The sequence below is a fragment of the Somniosus microcephalus genome, chromosome 5, assembly GCF_052327205.1.
Source record: "Somniosus microcephalus isolate GS21.2 chromosome 5, FLI_Smic_1.0, whole genome shotgun sequence".
In the NCBI taxonomy this organism is placed as follows: domain Eukaryota; kingdom Metazoa; phylum Chordata; class Chondrichthyes; order Squaliformes; family Somniosidae; genus Somniosus; species Somniosus microcephalus.
Genome location: NC_140991.1, coordinates 162392224 through 162415637, shown reverse-complemented (window position 1 = coordinate 162415637; position 23414 = coordinate 162392224). Strand labels below are relative to the sequence as shown.

General features: G+C 45.2%; 1 protein-coding gene across 1 annotated transcript in view; it reads left to right on the top strand.

Annotated features, from left to right (window-relative positions):
* Positions 1-23414, top strand: part of dgkb (diacylglycerol kinase, beta) — a 1409408-nt gene that overhangs the window by 357276 nt on the left and 1028718 nt on the right. The window contains exons 14-16 of the mRNA XM_085988391.1: positions 15559-15644; positions 18312-18401; positions 20011-20171. Of these exons, the coding sequence (XP_085844517.1) occupies positions 15559-15644; positions 18312-18401; positions 20011-20171 (337 nt within the window). The remainder of the gene's footprint in view (positions 1-15558; positions 15645-18311; positions 18402-20010; positions 20172-23414) is intronic.

The following is a 23414-nucleotide window of genomic DNA, read 5'->3' as shown; positions in this document are numbered from 1 at the left end:
TTAGGATTAAAGATGGAGACAAATGGTCAGTCAGCAAGGTGAACTTCTGCCCATGCAGATAGTGGTTGAATTTTTTTACTCCCCATTCTAGGCTGAGGGCCTCCCTGTCAATCTGGGCGTAGTTGCGCTCGGCTGAGGTTCGTGACCGAGACGCAAAGGCTACTGGCTTCTCCAACCCGTCTGGGAATTTGTGCGACAGCACCGCTCCAATACCATAGGGTGATGCATCACATGCCAAACGAATTGGTAGCGCTGGGTTGAAATGGCCAACACCTCTTTTGATGTGATCAATTCTTTATACTCGTCGACGTTCGTCATCCCACTTCCATGGTACCCCTGTTTGCAGTAGGGTGTTCAGTGGGTGTAATACCGTGGACAAATTTGGTAAGAACTTATGGTAGTAGTTTACCAGCCCAAGGAACGACCTCAGTTGTGACACATTTTCCGGTGCTGGAGCCTTGACTACTGCCTCAATCTTTTCAGGGGACTTATGTAACCCCTCTTCATCGATGATGTGGCCACAGTACGAGATCTGTTTCTGGAAAAACTCGCACTTGTGGTGATTAGCTTGTAGCCCATACTCCTTTAATCTGGTGAGCACCTTCTCCAAGTTGGCGAGGTGATCACTGTCATTTTCGCCCGTGACCAAGATGTCGTCCAAATAACACTGGGTCCCTGGAATCCCTTGCAGGACTTGATCCATTGCCCTTTGCCAGATACCCGGAGCCGAGGCTACCCCGAACACCAGCCGGTTGTATTGATAGAGACCTTTATGAGTGTTAATTGTAAGGTATTGTTTCGAAGCTTCTTCTACCTCCATTTGCAAGTATGCCTGGGCTAGATCAATTTTGGTGAAGCGTTTACCTCCAGTTAGCGAGGCGAAAATATCCTCAATTCGTGGAAGCGGATATTGTACCGTGTGAAGGACAGGGTTCACTGTCACCTTAAAATCCCCACAGATGCGGACCTTCTTTGGTTCCCCAGGCATATTACTCAACGACCTCTTCATTACAGGAACGATGGGTGTAGCCCACTCGCTTCCGTCCACTTTGGACAGTACTCCTGAACGTTCCAACCCTTCCAACTCTGCTTCGACAGCTGCTCTGATCGCATAAGGCACTGGTCTGGCCTTAAGAAACTTTGGGCTTGCATTTTCCTCTATTTTAATCATTGCTGTTATGCCTTTTAGTGTTCCTAGTCCCTCCTGGAACACTTCTTTTGCGTCAGTTAGCATTTTTGACAGTCGTCCAGGTGTGACGTCGTCATCCTTTTTGGCCTCAACCTTCAGTGCCTGTATGGAATGCCAATCTAATTGTATCTTCCGGATCCATTCACGTCCTAACAGTGGTGGTCCTCCATCTGGCAATACATATATATCCATTTTAGGTATTTCCTGGCCTTTATATATCACTTTCACCCTTATTTTTCCTTTGGGGTAGACTTTTTGCCCCGTATACGTCTTCAAGACAATCTCTGTAGCTTTCAAGGGTATATGTGAAAATAGCCGCTTGTGGTCCCTTTGGTTTATGACTGTTAGGGCTGATCCTGTGTCCAATTCCATTTTCACTTGGACTCCGTCTATCTTGAGTGTAACCCAGATAGTCTGGTGATCCTCCATTTTGGTTACCTTATGTAGTTTCAGACAACCCAGCTCCTTGCTTCCGGAGTCTGTGTCACTTTTCTGTTCGTCTGAACCACTGTCCATCACCTGGTGTACCTTTTTGTACTTCTCCTGTGGAGATTTCTTACTGTTGGTTTTCTTCCCAGACCTGCAGACTCTTGCTATGTGTCCTGCTTTTCCACACTGTCTGCACACTTGGTCCTTGAACCAACAATCCTTCTGGTCATGTGTTGTTCTGCCGCAGCGACAGCACTTCCCTGTTCCATAGGACATTTCATTGGTGCCATATTCTTGCGGTCTCCGTTGTATCTCTGCAGCTCCCCTTGCGGCTGCTTCATGTGATACTGCCATACTGAAAGCCTTGTCCAGCGTAAGATCCTTTTCTGATAGAAGCCGTTTCTGGGTTCCTTCACTTTGTAGCCCACACACAAACTTGTCCCTTATCGTATCTACTAGTCCCGCTCCAAACTGGCAGTGTTTCGATAGCTTGCGCAGTTCCGTTAGGTACTCAGCATTACTTTCGTCATTGTGTTGGTTCCTTTTATGGAACTTAAATCGTTCTGCTATCAGCAGCGGTGTGGGGTTTAAGTGGTCCTGTAGGATTTCTACTATGCTTTCGAAATTCTTGTTCACCGGCTTCTCTAGGGTTATTAGATTTCGCAGTAACCCATAAGTTTTTGCACCCATGGAATTTAACAAAACCAGTGCTTTCCTAGCATCTGGCACTTCATTCGCCCTGCAGTACACCTCAATACGTTCCACATATGTCGCCCAATCTTCGACTTCATTGTCGAACGTAGAGATACTGCCACTCTTCGGCATCCCTGGGTGTGATTTAACTGTCAAAAATGGCGTCTCCCGCGCTTCCCCTTCTTCTCCGCTGGCACAAAATGGCGTCTCCCGCGCTTTCCTTCCTTCCCGCGCTCGCCCTTCTTCTCCGCTGCGGGTCTAAAAATGGCATCTCCCGCGCTCTTCCTTCTTCTCCGCGGCTCAATGGCTTCTCCCACGCTCGCCCTTCTTCTCCCCGCCGACACTGTTCAGCCCTTGAGCCCTGGCTGTGCTCTGCGCGTTCTTTTTTTTTTTCTCGACGCCGCTCGGTCCTGAACCCGGCTGTTGCTTTACCCTCTCTCTCTCCGGTTTGTTTTTTTTGTTTTTTTTCTCGACGCCGCTCTGTTTTCAACCCCCGGCTGTGCCCTGTGCGCTTCACCCTCTGTCTTACCCCGTCGACGCTGCTCGGCTTTCTCTCCGCCGTCGGTCGGCTCCAGCCGCCGCTGTCCGGGAAGGGTCTGCGCTGGACCTGTCGTCAGTCTCTTGCTGATCGTCGTGACTGGGGAACCAAGCCCGGCTCTCCACAGCCTCCCCTGCGATGTTCACTCTCTGCTGGACGACTGGGCGGTTGCTCGTGGTCGACGCCCGTGTTCCTGGCCTCGACTTTTTTTTTCTGTTTTGTTACACTGCCCTCCCGGAGCGAATCCTTGAAGGGAAATGCAGAGTTGCAGGTAGATTCGAATCAACACTCGTCGCCACTGTTAGATCCTTGATTCTGAGAGTATGCTGTTTTTCAATAACCACACGGATGCTGTAACTTAACGATAAACAGGTATTTAATGGAGGAGGGTAGTCTCAAGACTGGGGGTACAGAGGCATGCGCAAGGCTTATATACAGGTGTGGTCACTGCCGGTACTACAGTATACAGGAGCTGTAAAAGTAGTCTGGCTTAAAGGCACATACACTACACATCTCCTTCACTGTGACAGCGGAGAAGCAGCGGGAGCGCGCAGAGGGCTTCGCGGCAATAGCTGACTTCCCCATGGTGCAGGGTGCCATTGACTGCACGCATGTGGCTTTGCGGGCACCTGTTTTGAATCCTGAGGACTTCCGCAACCGCAAGGGGTTCCACTCCTTGAATGTGCAGCTGGTCTGTGACCACCGGCAGCTGATCCTCGCGGCCAATGCTCAGTTCCCAGGCAGCAGCCACGACGCAGTCATCCTGCGCCAGACTTCAGTAGCAGACCTTTTCGAGGCCCCGGCTCACCCAGAAGGCTGGCTTCTCGGTGACAAGGGCTATCCTCTGTGCCCATGGCTGATGACCCCGCTCTGTTAGCCCAGCACCCCTGCAGAAGAGCACTACAACGTCAGCCATCAGGCGACGAGGAACATTGTGGAGCACACAATTGGCGTGCTGAAGCAGCGGTTCCGCTGTTTGGACCATTCGGGAGGCGCCTTGCAGTACTCACCAGAGCGAGTCTCCCACTTTGTCATTGTCTGCTGCATGCTCCATAACCTCGCCACCCTCCGCACCCAGCCAATGCCAGCAGACATTGAAGGACCAGCAGAGGAGGAGGAGGAGCAGGAGGAGGAGCAGGAGGACCAAGACGGGAGGGTCCCAGAAACTGGAAGGGCCGCCCGTCAGAGGCTGATAAGGAGTCGGTTCTAGGCCCCTTCTGATGGAATGCTTGGTGCCAATCGAAGACCAGGAATGGAACCATTCGGATAACCCAAAGCTTATGAAGGCCAGTATGAATGTAAATAGCAGACATGGCCAATGTCAATAAAATAATTTGTTTATTTTGAAAAATGTGCTTCCTTCCAACATGACAAAGCAATGGCACCAGAAAGCTTAACTAACAAACTAATGCATAAGTGCCTCGCACACCCGGGAGACTATCCAAAACTTTACAAACATTCAGACCAGCATCCCCGGCCTTGATTTCTAGAAATAAGACGTCTCAGCAGCACCCTCTACTCTTTCCCCTTTGATGGTGATCTACTTCTCTTGCGAGAACGGCCCCTTCCCTCCCTGCAGCTCCTCCGTAATGGGACCCCAGTGGCTGCATGAAGGCTGGGGGATGCCTGCTGACTGTCCGAAAGCGCAGATGCCCCTGAGAGACAGCCTGGACGGACTCTGGGCTTGGAGGGCCCGGATGCTGACTGCTCCAACTGGGCATGGGTGGAAGCAGTCTGTCCTGCAGGTGATGGCAGCTGCACTGGAGACGTGCCAGCGGTGGCATCAGGAATGCTGACATCCTGAGAGCGGACACCTGCTCCGTGGTTGGCTGACACACTGGCACTCTGACGGGGCAGCACCGCAGCATGCGAACCAATCGGCTGGTCCACAGATTGCTGGCCTGCTGTGGTGCTGCAAGGGCCCCGGGTAATCCTGCCTGATCCATCGAGGGTGGCAGCAGTCAGTGCTTGCGTGGCCTCAATCTGCCTCTGCATGAGGCCAGCGAGTGACTGCGTGGCAGCACTCAGCACTTGCGTGGCAGGTGCCAGTGCTTCGGTGAAGCCCTGGACAGTCCTTTCCAGTGCTTCGGTCAAGCCCTGGACAGTCCTTTCCAGTGATGTACCGAAGCCCTGGACAGTCCTTTCCAGTGATGTACCGAAGCCCTGGGCACTCCTTTCCTGTGCTTTGGTGAAGCCCTGGGCACTCCTTTCCTGTGCTGCCCTGAAGCCCTGGGCACTCCTTTCCTGTGCTGCCCCGAAGTCTTGCGCACTCCTTGCCAGTGTCTCGATGGATTCAGGCGTCCTTGCCACTGCAGCCATCTGCTCAGTGTGCCTGAGCCGAGCCTGGGCGCTCATTTCTGCGAGGGAATGCACCTCTTCTGCGCTCTGTGCAGCAGTCATCGTGGCCTGACTCGCCCTCCGGGGAGACGGCTCCCGAGCTTCCCTACCCCCCTTGCGTTGCTGGAGCCCGCTGGTTCCTGCAACTGGTTCCTCCTCAGAGCCATCCCCCCCGCTCCCCTCCAGGGAAGCACTATCCCCAGTCTGCAGATGGGCTGGCTCGCCTGAGGGTGGTATGGATGGTCCGGCTTCCTCCTGCTCGTCGCCTCTGGAGTCAGTGTCCCTGGTAGCTTGATGGCCCGGCTCCCGAGCTGGTGATGCAGCATCTGAAAGCAGGGAGGTTGAAGAGTGGCTTTAGCAAAAGGACAGGGTGGCAGCAAGGGATGCAAGAGTGCTGCAATGCTCTGACATGGGTCAAGAGTGAAAAAGCATGCTGGTGGGGGGAGCAAGTGGAAGGAGTCAGTTGAAAAAGGTGATGACCTTACCATCGCTGTGCACAATGGGGTCGGCAGCTCCAGTGGTGACAGGACCACTCATCCGACCTCCAACAATCTGGTGGACTCTTTCCTCCAGGTCCGTCAGTGCCTGCAGCTGAGGAGGGCCTCCTCCGGTACGAATCTGTTATCTCCGGATCCTGGCCAGCTTGGCCTGCAGGAGAAAGGACAGGAAGTGATGAAATATGCTGCCCTGAGTTGTCATCTCATGCCCCCCATGGTGGAACAGCCCTTACAGTATGCCCTGAGTGGTCATCTCATGCCCCCCATGGTGGAACATCCCTTACAGTATGCCCTGAGTTGAATGTTTATGTGTGTTCCCAGAAAGGGACAAGGGTGCTGGCTGACAGATGGCCATTGGGGCATCGCGCACCCTCTGGCCATAAAGTCAGGTGCAGATGGAGGGATGAAGAAGATTGCCAAAAAGTCACTCACCCTAACGACCCGAGTGAGATCATTGAACTTCTTCCTGCATTGCACAGGAGTCCTGTGCGCCACGCTGCTGGACTTGACTATTTGCGAAACTTCCCTCCAAGCTCTGCAGTACTCGTTCTGATGAGGCCTCCTGCCATTGTCAGGGTACAGCACTGCTCGCCGGCGCTCCACTGCGCCAACCAAAGCATCCAATGCCCCATTGGTAAAGCGCTCCGCTCTCTGCCTCACCCTCTCCATCTGGTCAAAGTTTGTGACGCCACAGAATGAACAGCGCCGATTTTGAGGCCTACAGGGCGATGAGTGTGGCTGCTGATCCTAAATGACCCGCCCCTTTAAGAGCTGGCCGGCGCCAGCATGTCTCGTGGTCACGATTATTGACAGCACCTGCGCTGCGCCCGGCCGCCCAGATATTGAGTAGCGCCGCCTGGTTAGCGCCTTAGGAGCCCCGTGCAGCGCCTGATTTTACGCTGCAATCACCTTTAGGGGCGATGCAACCCAATATCGCTCGAGGTGGCGATAAGTTGCGCCTGGCGATAGATTTTGCGCACCGCCAATTCTAGCACCCCAAGCGGGGCTATACCCAATTTCACCCCCTATATATATAGTGGTATGAGCATAAGTAAGGTATCCTTGAGGCAGTGAGGTCATTTTGTGTGCTGCAACTGAAGGTTTTGCTTGGATATTGACCTGTTAGTTACGTTGGAGGTTCTGTCAGGACATTTGTTACTTTTACTATCTGTAAAACGTATAGCTGTGGACTGAGCACCTAGAATTCACAATGGGAACCACTCTATTCCTTGTTTATGTCGAGCAGGAAAATGAGAAAATGGTGAGAGGCTAGATTGGAGGCTCGTGGAATGAAGCTTCACAGAAGACTCCATACATGCATATACCCACTCAGAGAATTTACAGAGGCTGTTGGGGGAGAGAGATTAACTGCTGGCTGTAGACTATAGACCACTTCCATCAGGAGAACAGCATTGTCTGTACCAGTTAAGGTCACCACTGCCTTGAATTTCTTTGTAACTAGATGCTTCTAGGCAGCATGTGGTGACCTTTGCTATATTAGCCAGGCAGCTGCTCACCACTGCTTCAAGAAGTTAATTCAGAATGGCTGCACATTCATATCCTTCCCAATGGAAGCAGACAAACAAAGAGAGAGGGAGCTATCCTGTCCTGCAGACTGGCAGGGTTTCCACCAGTGTAAGGGGGGATTGATGGAATGTATGTGACACTCAAAGCCCCATGTGACAACCTCCTCAATTTCATGAACTGAAAAGGCTTTGGGCTGAATTTTGCTGGCGCTCAGAGTGCGGGTTTGGAGGCGGGTCCACTGTCAAAATTGAAATGATTGACAGCGGGTGGGGAACGCGCTGTGAACCCGCCTCCATGTAAGTTTCCAGGGTGTCAGGTCTGCGATTTCAGAACAGACCTGACACTAAGCGACGGGGGAGGCATTTAGATACTTAACTGCTTGTTAATTGCTTTTTTACTACTATATTGCCAGCCTTTTTCTATTTTACCATATTTTTAACGGGGTTCACGGCGTTCGGAGATCACGTCAGGTAAGTAGATAGGATTCTCTGTGTCTCCCCATTGCTGTGAATAGGAGACAGCTGCAAATGTGGTATGAAAACTATTATTTCACAGCTGGTCACTTTCCAATGTCAGAGCCTTCATGACTTGGAAGACACTTTTGAGCTGTATGCAGTTTGGAAGTGTTTGGAATAAACTCTCTATCCAGTGTCACCTCCTTGGAGCAAGCTCTCTCACCATTGACAGATTGCTTCTGTCATCTCAACTTTAGCTGTCATCTATTCCAGCAACATCGGTGCCCTTGAAAAAATCTCAACTTGGTCCTCTGAATCCCTCCACGATCAGCCCCAACACCAACATCACCAGGCACACCAGCAGCACCAACAACAATACCAACCTTCTCCACAATCACCTGATGCTGCACAGAACACAGGGCAACAGCACCTGACAACATTGCTGCCTGGGAAGCCAGGGACGGCCTCACCATGGCCAGATTTACTTCACTTGACGCTGTACACCCTAGCTGCCACATGATTTGCCAGGTGAACACCACCCCACACCAGCACTATAAAGCATCCCTACAATGTCCAAGCCATTCCTTTCACACTCATTACCATTGCGGGGAATACGATTATGTCTCAGCATTCACTGCAACTCACTAAGACACTTCCAAAGGTGAGCATAGATCTGTCCAAGATGTCAGAGTGTTGAAAATAAAGATTTCAATGTTTGACAACACATTAACAGAAAATGTACATGAACATTACATAAAACACCCAAGTGCCTACCCTTGTGTGTTGTTAGTTGGTATGATTGCACTAGGATGATGATGAGTGTGAGGGGTGGCTAGTGAGATGGGGAAGTGATAATATAGACAGAGAGGGATGGGTGGAGGCACAACGTAAGTTGGTGTGAATAAGGATGTGCAGGAGTAGGGTAGGGAAGGCAGAGTTATGGTGGTGTGATGAGTGGCACAGCAGGATAAGGTTGAGTGTGGCTTTTCAGTAACATTTCGTGATCTACTGAGATCATTGAAAGGCTTGCGCCACTGCAGCCAGGTACTCCTGACGACATCCCTGCGTTTGCCCTCCTGTGCAATGTGCAACCAGGCTGCGTTGGTGTCCTGGGGAGGTCTCTTCCGCCCTTGGAGGGAGTCATGCGAGAGCCTGGGTGCAGCTGTGCACCTTTGTGCAGTGCTTGTCAGTGTTTGCAGCACCTCAAAGCTGTAGAACACTGACAGCACAACTGTCAAAATGAATGCGGCGATGGTCCCTTTAAGGAAACGCGTCATCAAATGACGTCATCAAACCTGCTTCCTTTTAATTGGCCGGGAACCCCGCAGGGCGGGCTTAACAAGCCCTATTAATGGAAAATCCTTTTTACAGAGCGGCTGCAGTGGGAATGGGACCGGAACCCGGCAACCACTTCTGCTGCTGCGATCCCACCTCCACTGGCGAAATCACGGCCTTTAATTCTATTAATGTGTAGCTAGTTTGTGATGTCAATCATCTTATCCTGCATGTGAATGCCTAATACCCAGCAAGTTGTGATGATGCTTACATCATGCAACAATCTACCATACTTGCCCTCATGACCAAAAGCATAAATCCAGATGGTTGATTAGAGATCAGGACTATTCGTGCAGACGTGGCTAATGATGCCAGTAAGGCTTCAACAGAGAGTTGCCAGATATAATGAGGCCCATGCAACTACAGGAAGCATCACAGAGCAGACTTATAGGCATTCTCAAATCTTGTTTTAGGTGTCTAGATAAATCTGGTGGAGCCCTGCAACACAGTCCAGAAAGAATCTTCAGAATCATTGTAGCTTGATGTGTATGATGTGATATTGCAAGAAAGGCTTGCTGCTCCAGAAGATGAAGGGGTTGATGATGAACATAGGGAAGGATCCCCTTACATAGAAATAGCACGATGTGGGAAGTTGTGTTCCCCAGGGATCTGTGCCATTATATATTAATGACTTGGATGAAGGAATAGAGAGTTGTATATCCAAATTTGCAGATGACACTAAGTTTGGAGACACATTAAGTGTGTGGATGGGAGGAGGATGTTATAAAGGTACATAGCCAGAGTAAGTGAGTGGGCAAAGTTATGGCAGATGGAGTTCAATGTGGAGAAGTCTGAGGTCATCCATGTTGGATCTGGGAAAGTCCGAACATTTTCTTCATGGTGAGAGACTAGGAGTTGTGGAGGAGCAAAGGGACTAGGTTGCTCATGTACACACATCAGTAAAAGCTAATGTACAAGTACAAGAAGTAATCACAAAAGGTAATGGAATATTGCCCGCTATCTCAAAGAAAGAAAGACTTGCATTTATATAGCGCCTTTCATGACCTCAGGACGTCCCAGGGCGCTTTACAGCCAATGAAGTACTTTTGAAGTGTAGTCACTCGTGTAGGAAACACAGCAGCCAATCTGCGCACTGAAAGCTTCCACAAACAGCAATGTGATAATGACCAGATAATATGTTTTTTTGTGATGTTGATTGAGGGATAAATATTGGCCAAGACACTGGGGATAACTCCCCTGCTCTTTGAAATAGTGCCGTGGGATCTTTTACACCCACCTGAGAGAGCAGATGGGGCCTCAGTTTAACGTCTCATCCGAAAGACTGCACCTCCGACAGTGCAACACTCCCTCAGTACTACATTGGAGTGTTAGCTTGGACCTTTTGTGCTCAGGCCTCTGGAATGGGACTTGAACCCATAACCTTCTGACTCAGAGGCAAGAGTGCTACCCACTGAGCCACAGCTGTCAGGCTAAGCTGTTAGAGGAATGGAATTCGAAAATGGGAAAGTGATGCTTTAATTGTACAGAGCCTTGGTCAGACCCCCTCTGGAGTACTGTGTTCAGTTTTGGGCACCAAACCTCAGGAAAGATATATTGGCCTTGGAAGAGCAGATTCACCAGAATGATACCAGGGCTTAAAGGGAGGATAGATTGCATAAACTTGACTTATATTTCCTTAAGTTTAGAAAGTTGAGGGGTATTCTAATTGAGGTATTTAACATGGTTAAGGGATTTGAAAAGGTAGAAAAGGGGAAATTGGGGGTAATTGTATCCTTGGGTGAAAGTGTAAAATGTGAAGTATTGAATTACCCGCCTGTTATACACCATGGCTGATATTCCTTTCTACTAACTTCAATGGAACTGAAAATGGGTGTGGTGTATAATAGGCAGTTAATTTGATTTCTGAAGGGGATGTATCTGTGCTGGTGCTTGCCATTGTTGGCGTGAGTGATAAAGGGTGCTGTAAGGTGTTGGGGACAGGACAGGCATTGGCCTCTGGGGTCTGCTCCTCATGGACACCTCGAAGATCAGAAGAATGACTTATGTTAGAATGCGAGCAGTAAGACACCCCTTGAAACAGAGCTTACACAATAAGATACTGTATTATGCTGCTGCAGTCTGCAGTGTATGTCTGTATGTCAGTGAATTGATGTTAGCGAGTAGGGGGAAAATAATAATAATCAAAAGATAGTACTATTCTAAGCTTGGAGAAGGCCTGTTTTAGGCCTCCTCTTCTAGATTCAATATCACAGAGTGGAGCAGGACTGGGTTTCCTCTGCTTGGGATTCTTAAGTGGTCACTGGAAACCGCCACCAAAAGGTACATTGCTGTGGAGCCAGGAGGAACAGGAGTGCTCCCCCAACGCCACAGAATCCCGACTGCCCCCACTTTGTTGCCGCTCCAACCCCCTCCCCCATCCTGGGACTTAGCTTCAGGCTGCTGCTGGTGAGGTAAGCGACCCGATAGTCAATTCTTGAAATGGGCGATCTGCCTGTGGAGGCACGACATACACCAGCAGCTCGCCCAATGACTTTTAATGAGGCCTTGGGCCCAATTTTGGGCTGGCTGCAGGCCTCCTCATTCCAGCGTGTGTTGTGGCCACATTGCTGCCTTCGCACCCAAAACCAGGTGGAACAAAACTTTAACCAATGGAATCAATAGGTGACAGATACTGGGGCAGGAATAAAATGCATATATATTGGAATGTGGAAAAGCAGAGACAGCATCACCCAAATGTCCAGCCTACATGCCATTTTATGCAAGTCCAGGAACTTGCAGCAATCAAATAACATATCTTGCCAGCAAGGCTGGAGGTCCCAGATGTAAGATTTAAATACAATATTGGAAGCATATTTGTGTGCTAGTAACAAAGTGGATCTTGCAACAACATGTCATCACATGTGTTAATCAGCTGAAAGGTAGCCTCAGGACTTTCAATTCTGCCTCAGTGAAGCAATGCCAAGGCAAGAGTGAATTCTTATTGTCGTTCATCATAAAGTGATTTACTAAAAGTAGGAAAATTGTGGGTATTTAAACCTTGATCATCTTTATTGGTCCAGAACATTTCTTGTGCATCTGTACCCACAACCCATGGGCGTGGAGACTGAATTCACTCACTTAGCTGCTCTCAACTTAATTTCAAATGATGCCTCTGGTTGAGAGGATGCCCTTTGCCTCAAAACAGGGCACCCTCTTTTTCAGGCTCTCCTGGAGTAAGACCTCTAGAGCAGCAGTCTGAAGATTAAATTGATAGTTATGGAAATAATAGGAAAATATATTTAAAAATCTGGTTTGGTGTTTGTCCTGCTTGTATGTCAAACCAATGGGTCAAATCTGTGCCAATTATTTTTTAATTTTCTGAAGCTGGCTGTCTTTAAACCTCATTTTGATCACCCTCTGAAATCTTTTTTTAGCCTTTGAAATCACTAATCAAACTTGGAAACCAAAATGATTGGGAATAATTTCTGGGTGGGCTGCACTTTTTTTGATCCCAATTGGAGAATTTTTTTTATATGGTGACATACACACAGAGACACCCCACCTCGTTACAGCTAAACACCATGGAAAATTTAGAAAGTTACTCCTTTGAAGCCTGTAAAGACTTTCACTGAGGTTTGCAGAGTAACATAAATGGATGTATGGACATTCCTCTGGTAGACAGTTACCATGGGACAAAAAGAATACGTATGTAAAGATTATTTAAATTATTTCTGGAGAGCACACCCAGGAAGGCTGCCGGTAAAAGTGGTCCAAATAAAAGCAATTCAGATGACTGCTTTTAGTTTTTTTTTAACCCTAATGTTATGGTCGATATCTTTTCACTTTCACCTATATGGAGTGATTTTGCTCTCCTTATTGCTCCTATTTGGGATCAGAATGGGGTTAGTAGCAGGCAGAAGATCCAGTGTCTTTTCCTCTTGTCCAGTTAATGTTGTTTGCAGAACCTGCCTGATTTCCCGGTGGGGGGATGAGTTGAATGGGTGCGGGGTGGGGTGGGGGTGGGGAGCAGGGTGAGATAGTTCCTGGCAGCTGGATCTCTCATATGAAGCAGATAAGGACTTCATGAATACATTCAAATTGTGGCTGTGTGATGTCATTATGGTGCCAATGCCATTTTTTTCTTTATTCATTCATGGGATGTGGGCATCGCTGGTAAGGCCAGCATTTATTGCCCATCCCTAATTGCCCTTGAGAAGGTGGCGGTGAGCCGTCTTCTTGAACCGCTGCAGTCCGTGAGGTGAAGGTACTCCCACAGTGCTGTTAGGGATGGAGTTCCAGGATTTTGACCCAGCAACGATGAAGGAACGGAAGTGCCTTAGTCATACCCATATGTGCTATTTAAGAAGGTAGAATAGTCACTAATTCTTTGTTCAGAATAAACCATCTGAAAATGTTTTTGTATCAATGAGGAGATTTCAGGCAGTCTGGAGTAACAGGTTCCAAAGTTCTGTTGTACTTTGCAGGGTAAATCTTTCCAATTGCAGTTTAAATTTCTTGACTTCAAAAAAAAATTGAAACAAAAATAAGAAGTAATAAATTTGTAGCACCAGATGGAACAAATACAGCAGAACGCCACTAATTTGAACCGGTTGGAACTGAACACAGTTCTGACTAGCAATTTGTTCTGACTAGCGATTCATCACTCAAGATTTGATGTATGGATACTGATTGCTGTACAGAAGATGGAGGAGTAGCATGAGCATCATTTAAGTTTTAAGTCCAGAGGGAGAATTTCCATCTAAATACAGTATCACAGTTTAAAATAAGCAGCAGGAGACTGGCTAAAGTCAGGAGTGAGGATCAAGAGTTGTATTTAAATATCAGAGCACTCCAAAGAGTGGAGCAGAGTAGCAGCTGATAGGAATGTGCCCTTATCCCCCAGTGCCATGTTACCTAGTTGGCAACTCCCTCCCCACTTCCAAATTCAGTTAAGTCTCCCACTGCAAATTTTAACTTTGAAGCATGATTTTTGAGCTTGAAGATTTTTCTTGCTGACCCACCAGTCATCGGAACAGTTGCACTCCCAGTATTGATTGTTCATAGTCCAAGATACTGGTCCGAATCTGTGGACTAGTGTTTCTAAGTTCAAAAAGCATTTTATAGATAAAAGCTGACCAAAGGCTTTGCCATTACCCCGCACCAACAGTAAGTGCTCATAACACCAATAGGAATTGCTCTTTTCAAAGCTATTAGTTCAGGATGGATTATTAGTGATGCTCTACTATATTGCAATTATGTTGCTACATTCCCAATATTAGCAATAAACTATAATCCTGTAAGGAAACTACATAATTGAACCTGTGCCTTAAATTAAGAGATCGTTTCTAAAAATAATTAAATTGATAGAACTTTCTCTCTCCAGTAATATCAAAAATAATTACTTTGAATTGATATGGTTGATGATAATTTAATGTTAGTACTCAGCTTTGATATATTTCCATGTATAAAAATCGTAGTTGGCTCTCAAAAAATCTAAAGTGCAGCTACTCAAAATTATGTGGGGTATTTAACAAAAACTTTACCAAATATTTTTTCATTTAGAAAGTGCTCTTTTGAAAGCATTTGCCTTTTTAAAAAAACTGCAAAGTAATTTTAATGTGCATGGAACCCTTATTACCAGCTGATTATTTCCGTGACAAAATTAAAATTAATGAAATTTTGTACCAACTAAAATAAAAAGAGGAAGTTGAAATAGTTGATAGCAAATCCAAAGGGTTCGAGACTGAGTAGCAGGACTGCTAATTAGTTTAAGTCACTTAACTTCAGTTGGGTAAGTTCTGTTGAAAAATGAAAACATACCTTAAATGATAAGTTTCTCAATGCAGTTGGGAAGAAAGGCTTTCTAGGTGTCCAGATACATAAATGCTTAAAAGGCATGAACAGGTTAAAAAAAAAAACCATTAAGAAGGCAAATTGGATTTAAAGGTTTCTATTGAGAGGGATTGACTACAAAAGCAACGATGGAAACAATTAGACCACAACTGGAACATGGTGTGCAGTTTTATGCTTCTCCCTTTTATAGCCCTGCAGATATTTGCCAGGATGAGGAGTCTGATTACGAGGAAAGGGTAAAGAACTAGGACTGTATTCTCTGAAATCAAGAAGATTGAGGGGGATTTGATAGCGGTGTTTAAAATGATAGAAGGAATAGCTGAGGTAAACATAAATTATTTCCGTCATTGTGTAAACTAAAGACACAAGACTATAATCTCAAGAAAAGCACTAGATACATAAAAGGGGAGATTGAGGAAAAACTTCTTCATGCAAAGAGTTATTAAAATGTGAAAGTTTTGCTACAGGTAGTGATTGATGGTAAATTGATTACCAGCATTCAAAAAGGTACTGGATAATTAATTGAGGAGAGATTTAAAGGAATATGGGAAGAAAGCAGGAAAATGGAACTGTGTAAAATCAGCCCCCGTGTGACTTAAATTCATCGGCGGCAAGAAGGTTTGAATGGCTTTCCATCTGAGCTAAAGTTTCTCAGTTTCTATAGTGTTAAACCAATCAGTGGAAACAAATTGTAAACCCACCATTTGAAAGGAACCATTCATTCAAAAATGGCATGTCACACACTTAATCAGTATCTTTTTTTAGGTTAAATTTTTTTCGAGATGTTCCGGACTTTAGACTTCTGGCTTGCGGTGGAGATGGAACAGTAGGATGGATCCTAGATTGCATAGGTAAGATTGTTGGCTACTGTGGGCGTCAAAAATACACCCAGAACAATGGATGAGAGTTGGAAACCTGAAATTAAACAGAAAATTCCCAAGTTTGTGGCAAGTCAGTCAGTATCTGAAAGAGAAAAATGTATTAATGTCTGATTCTTGGATGAAGGCTCTCACATGAAATATATATATTTTTTTAATTCACAGCCTAACTGCTGTGTATTTCCTGTTTTTATTTCAGGAAAATGGATGGTCTGAGATACAAAAAATTGCAAATGGTGGGATGTGTTTAGCACATTCTGAAGGAGTTCTAATGATTCAAATAAAAAGATCAAGAAGTTTATTCAATAATACAAACAGGGAGGTTGTTACAGCTTTGTACTCATGACCAGCTCTTTTTTTTATTAATATGTATTGTTTCTAATTCCCCCCCCTCCCCCCGCAACATCTTATATGAGCTTTGCCATTTGAATTTGTATCTCACATGATTGGCACATTTGCCGTTTGGTTTCACATTATATTCGTTTTTTATTATATTTTATTTAAGAGTATGAATTTAAAAGAGACTGGAAAATAAATTACTTGGTTTAACACAGTTAAAGAATGTTCCACCAAAAACAAATGCACTCTTAGTGAGCTATAATACTTCTTTGCTATAAATATTAAATAAAACAGTTCCAGGTTGTCTTGGTGACGATGCAAGTAAAACATCAAAACAAATAAGACATCACTAACACAGTAGTAATCCATTCAGGCACAAGCAAGTCAGCCAAGCTTCATTCAGAGCCCCAACACTGAAAGAGCCAGATGCTCTGTAACATAAAAGGATTATAAATGCAACTGTGTGTATATGGGAATTCATGCGTAAACAATTGTGCCTTTTGTAGAATTGATTTATTCTTCTAACTAAAAGGAAATAAAGTGCAAGCACAACTAATAATAGTTGTGCAGCTCTCCCCATGGCTCAGTAATTCTATCACAGAGAGCAACTGAGCTATGCAGACTAAAAAGGAGCCAGGTTTGATCCACAGTCTGTGCCAAGTTAGCGAATCTCAGCTGAAGTAGCAGCAAGAGCATTACAGTTGACCTCAGTGCTCCTGTGCTAGGGAGAGCAAAATTAGCCCAACAGCAATCCAGCCATGATAGCTATCCAGCAACCCCAACTGGAGGTGCCTGTTTGTAGGTACTGGGGAGTGGCAGAATAAGGTTTAATTATTCCCTTGCAGTTTAATAGCCTACCAGCACTCAAGTGTCAGGCTTGTGCATGAAGATCAGCCACTTGGCTGAGGTACTAAAGGAGAAATGGCACCCATAGAACCATGGGAAATGGGAAAAGATCTAAGGGCCCCAATTGATGCCAGACAAATACAACATCCTAGAGAGAAACCTGCTTAATTGTTGCGGCCTTGGCAATTTGCAAAGCTTGGACATACTCCCAGCACAGGACCACACCCTAGCACGGTCTTGCCCTGGGATTGGAAGGCAGCTGGAACTTAACAGCCAGAAGTTTCTAACCTGGGGATGGGGGCAAGAGGGGTGAGCTAAATACTTACCTGTGATTTTTTTGGGGGGTGCTCCCAGATCCATGGAGGGTCTCGGCGCAAGCCCTACTACTCGGATTGTTCAACCCCTTTCCCCAGCTTGGAGCTCCATGGGCGAAGTCAGAGCAAAATGAGAAGGGAGACCAAGAATGCCCCAACCCACCTCATTTGCATTTCTACACTGGGAGTATTCCAGGTGCAGGCCCAGTTACGTCACCTTGGTAGATGCCCCAGAAATCCTGGGGAAATGTTGCTGGGGGCAGAGATTTGGCACAACAGCTCTGCACCAGTTTCCCTTTTGCTGCACCTGGGCACTGAAGAGAAAACTCTGACCCCTAAACATGGTTTGAATAAATCAGCACCCCTCCCTTTAAATTTCACATGAGCTTTGATTTTGGAATTAATCATCCCCTGAAATCCACCCGACACCATTTGCTTCGTGTAAGCACTTGCACTGATGCAAATGAGTATATAAGATTAGATCAATTGTCATAAGTTAATTGAGGGCACGGCTCCTAACTCATCACTCACACCTGATTGTATCTGCTAATAGCATTGCAGTGATCAAGAGGGGCAGAAAACAGTCCTGATCAATGCATCAGTTATTTATTTTTTAATAACTCCTTTGTTTCATTTGAACAAAGCTAGGGCTTGTCCTTAGCAGGGTTTGCATGTGCTTTGTTAGTGCAGGATTTGCCCCCTAAAAACTACTCACTTTGTACTTAGCTAATGGACTGGACGTCCCTCTTTCACTTTAATTAGACAATATTCACCATTTTAAACATTAACATGTTGCTGAGAATGCAAAATAACTGTAGTAGTGATGCTGGCTAACTCCTTTCCACCAGTGATAATGACATACTGCTGCAGACAGCCAACTTCCCGGCATTAAATACAAATCAAGAATTATCTTTCAATGCCACTTTCAAATAGCAAAATGTTCCTCAGGATAACAGCAGGTATGCAAGTTGTACAAATATCAGAGGAACTGCACTTCATTTACTGTGTTAAATGTTTAAACATATCTTTTTGGAGGATTCATTTTACTTCGTTGCACTTTTACAGAATGTTAAAAGCTGTAACATGGGGCAACTGAATTCAATTGAAAATATGCTTTGTAAAACGTTTGTTTATTTCACAGACAAAGCAAATTTGCCTCAACATCCTCCAGTGGCAGTTCTTCCACTTGGAACTGGCAATGACTTAGCAAGATGTCTTCGATCAGGAGGAGGTGAGGACAGAAACTCTCATTTGTAATATTTTCAACCATTGCTCTATATCTTGGGGTAGAGTTTCTGCTAGGTCGCAGCGCAATTCCCCATAAAATCGGCCAAACCAGCACAGAAGATCGCAGAATTTCAAGCACAAGTTCAGCACAAATCGAGTTTCCGCGATCTTTTGTGATGGTTTAAAAACCATTGTGCTGGAAGCCGGCCCCGCCCACAAAACATGCCACGGCCCCAGATCGAACTAATCACCTTGGCAAGTTTCCGCTAATTGCGCTCGTTTGCAAGCCTTAGAGGATACTCTTAAAATTAAGCTTTTTTTTTAGGTGCAAGGACACTAATAGGCACTTTTAAAAGCTTTTACATATTTTATTTGCTAAGAAACTGACTAGCGTACACGATGAAACTAGTAAATGGCTCTGTATAGCTTTTTAAAGTCATTTTTAGTTATTTAAAATCAGGTTACTCACAGGTGATGGACTAGACACTCTTGTTAAAAATGCTTATTTTGTGATAAACCAATTTTCAGCTGTATTAATAAAACTGGACCATGTTACCACATATCAAGGAATATATTTTAATGCAAGAAAAAAATATGTTCTAAAACGCTGCCCGATTGCTGTGGTACGTGGACTATTTTACGCTTGTGATTATGCAAATGTGTTTGAGCAGAAACTTGAACCATAAAATGAACTTGGAAAACTAGCGCAATTTTGAGCTCAGTTTGCACCCAGATTGTTGATTGCGTCCAAATCGGGAACTCTACCCCATTATGTTTAAAGGTGATCGTAACTAAATTCCATGGCCACGTGCAGTACAACTGAGTTAGAGTCAAACACGAGCCATCATTTTCCCAGTGCGATGGGCACTTTTGATCTGTAGTTTTCTAATGTTCACTGAGTGAGTTCCCTGCTGTGTTCAGACCAGAATTCTGAAACTCCTGCTGGCTGAGCAGCTCTTGGAGTGGGAAACATTTGTGAAATTGTTGTCTTGGGCAGCAGACAACTGTCACTTAACATCATAATATTTTTATAAAACCAATTTTTAAAAAAAAATTGAGGAATTTCTTCCCCTTACCCCAGTACTTGTAGCATTTTTAAACCATCTCTTCCACCATTAGCTCTGCTTAAAAAAAGCTAAACAGGGACAATAATAATTGCTGCACTCGGCATGGAACCGTACTTGCCGGGAGCACTGGCTGGTTAATCACGGACTGTCGTTGCTTGATTTTCTATCTATTAATTTCAATTTCACTTCCACTGCTTGCTGGATGCACATGACCACAGAATCAGTCCTCAAATGTGTGGCCAGTGATACCAATAGTGCAGAATGCAGTTCCAGCACTGATCTCGGTTACTGTGAAGCAATAACTTAATGATTTCTAAAACTATTTTGTGACACAACCTAGTTTGTGTTTATTTTGTTAATCAAAGTGTTGACAGCACTGTAGAATACAGAATAAATGCATCTTTGTTTGGATCTGAGAGTGACCTGGAAATGGACTGTGGCGTGTCTCAGAATCTTAATTTTCAACTCATTATGTGCCTTTTAATTGCATGGGTCATAGCAAACATTTTAACAAATGTGACAGACTATTTTTTGTTCACCTGTAAGGTTATGAAGGGGAGAGTCTGATGAAGATCATTAAAGACATTGAGAACTGTACAGTGGTCATGCTGGACAGATGGAAAATTGAAGTGATTCCAAATGACAAAGAGGAAAAGGGGGACCCTGTACCTTACACTATTATCAACAACTACTTCTCTATAGGAGTGGTAAGTCTATTAGAGATATTACTACCTCAGTGGAAATTTTTAAATGGGATTGCAACTTGCATGCTGCTGCAACATTTTACATTGATTCACTGAAATCCTCAGGGATTTCCAATATAGTGAGAGGCACCTCTGAAGAGAGATTAGAGCCACATTTGACTATTCAGAGTATGTTCTCCCCACCAGAATTGAAAACAAAGATATTTTCGCACTCGGAACTTGTAAGCTCTATAATATTTATTATGAGTGGGATACACGTGGCATTTCATAGTTATATTATGTGGAGGATGGTGAATTGTTCCATTTTGTGAGGCTCCGTCATTTTGTATTAGTACTAATTTCCTGTGAGCTCCTGTATTTCCTGTGAGCTCCTGTATTTCCTGTGAGCTCCTGAATTTCCTGTGAGCTTCTGAATTTCCTGTGAGCTCTTGTATTGTCTCTGATATTCTGTTAGGTCTTGCATTATTTGCATCTGAAACAGTGATGAAAAAAATAAATTTGAAGTCCATATTCAGACGATAATTAAGTTTCAGGGTTTAAGTAATAAACAAACTAATGTCTGAGCCAGCACAGTTTGATTACTGTTTGTAATCCACTGCCATCAATCCAATATCCTCTTTCGTATTCAACTAGGTCATGAACTTGTGCTAAAATGCAGTTGTGCCATTACTATTTCTGAAGTAAGAACCCAGGTTGCTTTAGTAATATTAGAAGGGAATTATTTTACTGTTCATATTATTACAGCATTAACGTTTATCATGACACCATGCAATACCGCCAGTACTTTGACTACTTATGATGTTGTGCAGATGAGGTATCCAATTTCGGGGCCCAGCTGTGCTCAGGGCAGAAACTATGCTGGATTCCAGAAAGTAAAAATGATCCACTTCAATGAACAGATATATAAATCTCTTTCCTAATCATGTCACTTTCTTAAAACAACTCTAGCCAAGTTCAAATCCCTGTCCTGTCCTCAGTTAGATCATCTTATCCGGGTTGGCAGGGGCATTATAATTGGCCAGGTTTTTGTTCAAATCAAATCAAATCAAATCAACTTTTATTGCCATTGTTAGTGCACAAGTGCAGTACAACGAAATGTAGGCTTGCGGCTCCCGAGAGTGTACATTTGGATTAAGACATTTAAACATTCAACATACATTTGGCTTGTAGTATATTAACATAAACATAACCATAATAAAGTGCATTGGCAGATGTGCAGGCTTTAGAGTTTATTTGTGGAGTTCAGTAGGATGACAGCCCTGGGAAAGAAGCTGTTCCTAAATCTGGTCGTACGGGTGCGAATGCATCTGTAGCGTCTCCCAGATGGCAGGAGGGTGAACAGACTGTGGCTGGGGTGGGTAGGGTCTTTGATGATGGACCATGATCTCCGTAGACAGCGTTTCTGGTATATGTGCTCTATGGTCGGTAGCCGGGTGCCGGTAATGCGTTGGGCAGTTTTGACTACCCGCTGCAGGGCACCCGGTGGAGATGCACGTTTGTAGATGTTGGGTGAGAACAGGAGCACGCTTGGCTGAGATGCCTCATGAACAACACCTAATCTCAAAGTTTGCACATGAATAAAGGCCAATTGGGCAAGTTACTGAAAAGATGGCTGGCATCCATAGAACTGTACTTGAAGGAGCAATCAACATTGCCAAGAAAGGTAGACATTGGGAATAGAGGAGAGGGAATTCTTCAATTTGACCTTTTTTTTAACATTTATTTGTTTAAATCTCTAGCCCATGTTATTTTCAGTTAAAGTTGTCATTTTTTTTTACTTGTTCCATCTTCAAATTCTAACCACCCCTTTGTGCTGACTATTTGTGACCTTCTCTGAGGGTTGGTGGAGGGAATACTGTGAACGACATACACATGGGGCACATGCCCAAATATCTGTATCTTTCAATAGATTATATTTTAAGGGAAACTAATCTGTGACTTGTGTGTTCAAAATGATAACCCTAGAAAATACCAAATGTTTGCAAAACACATGAGATGTGGGGGAGGAATGCAAAGAAATACTGAGGATCAAAAGAATTTGGTAATTATACTCAAAAATCTCATGCCTGCTGCATGAAAAGTTGTTTTTATCATGCTTCAGATCAATGATCTGAAACATTAGACCTACTTTCCTCTCTTCACAGATCCTGCCTGACCTGCTGACTGTTTCCAGCATTTTCTGGTTTTATTTCAGAGTTCCAGCATTCGGGTATTTTGCTTTTTTTTTAACCATGCTTGTTACTTTATCTTATCCACAGCACCTATAATAAAAAAACAATGTTTTCATATGGAAAGTGGAAAACTATAGAGGTAATTTTATGAAACATGCTCCCGGAATGATCTCTTACATGCAAGAAAGAATTTGCTGTTCATTAATATCTAGAGTAACACCAATCCAAATGTACAAGCGATGCACTGCATAATCCAACAAATCTTATGCCGTTTAAAAAAAAATACAATGGCTTCCTAGTGCTTGGAATTCCCTTGACTTTCCTTTAAGCTTTTAGAAGGACAGAATTGATGATGTCTTTGCAGGTGCTGAAAAACAAGGCTCAGCCGTAGTGCAACCATCTGGTTGGCAAACTGATCTGCGCTGAGTTGGCTGATCTCAGGTGGGATGCTGCTGGAAGCACAAGGACTGGGCTTGGTGCCCTGTACTAAGGAGGGGAATTCAGTCAGAATTCCCGATTGCTACCCAGTGACATCTACTAGAAAGCAAATTTGTACAGGCCTTACGTGAAGATGAGATTGGATTTGTGTGGGGTGATCACATGCTCAGAAAGTCTGCAAAGATTTAGGGCGCAAAATTCGCTAGCTCCCCGTTTCAAGGCGGGACATCCTGCACCCGTCGAGGAGGTCCTGCCCCGGCTGCAAAATTCGCATTACCGTCCCGCCCAGGAAGTGAAGCACAATGTTGGGCGCTCCACTTCCTGGTAGGGCGGTAACCGAGGCGATGTCGGGCGTGATCGGCAGCGCTCCACGGAGGGCTGCCGCGTTCCAACGCCCCTCCACTTCAGTTAAAGGGGAGGCCACTGCGCATTCTGCAGGGCCTCCAATGGCCCACACTAGGCCACCAGAGCAGCGAGGTGCCGCGGATGCAGCCCGGCGCTGAGACACGGCGCCAGGCTGCGCGATGGCGGCCAGGACCATGCCACGGCACACCACGGAGGGCCGACCTGGAGGTCGGCCAAAAAAAGAAAATGGCAGCATGTGTTGCGGCCGCACCGCCCCTTTAACTACCGCCCC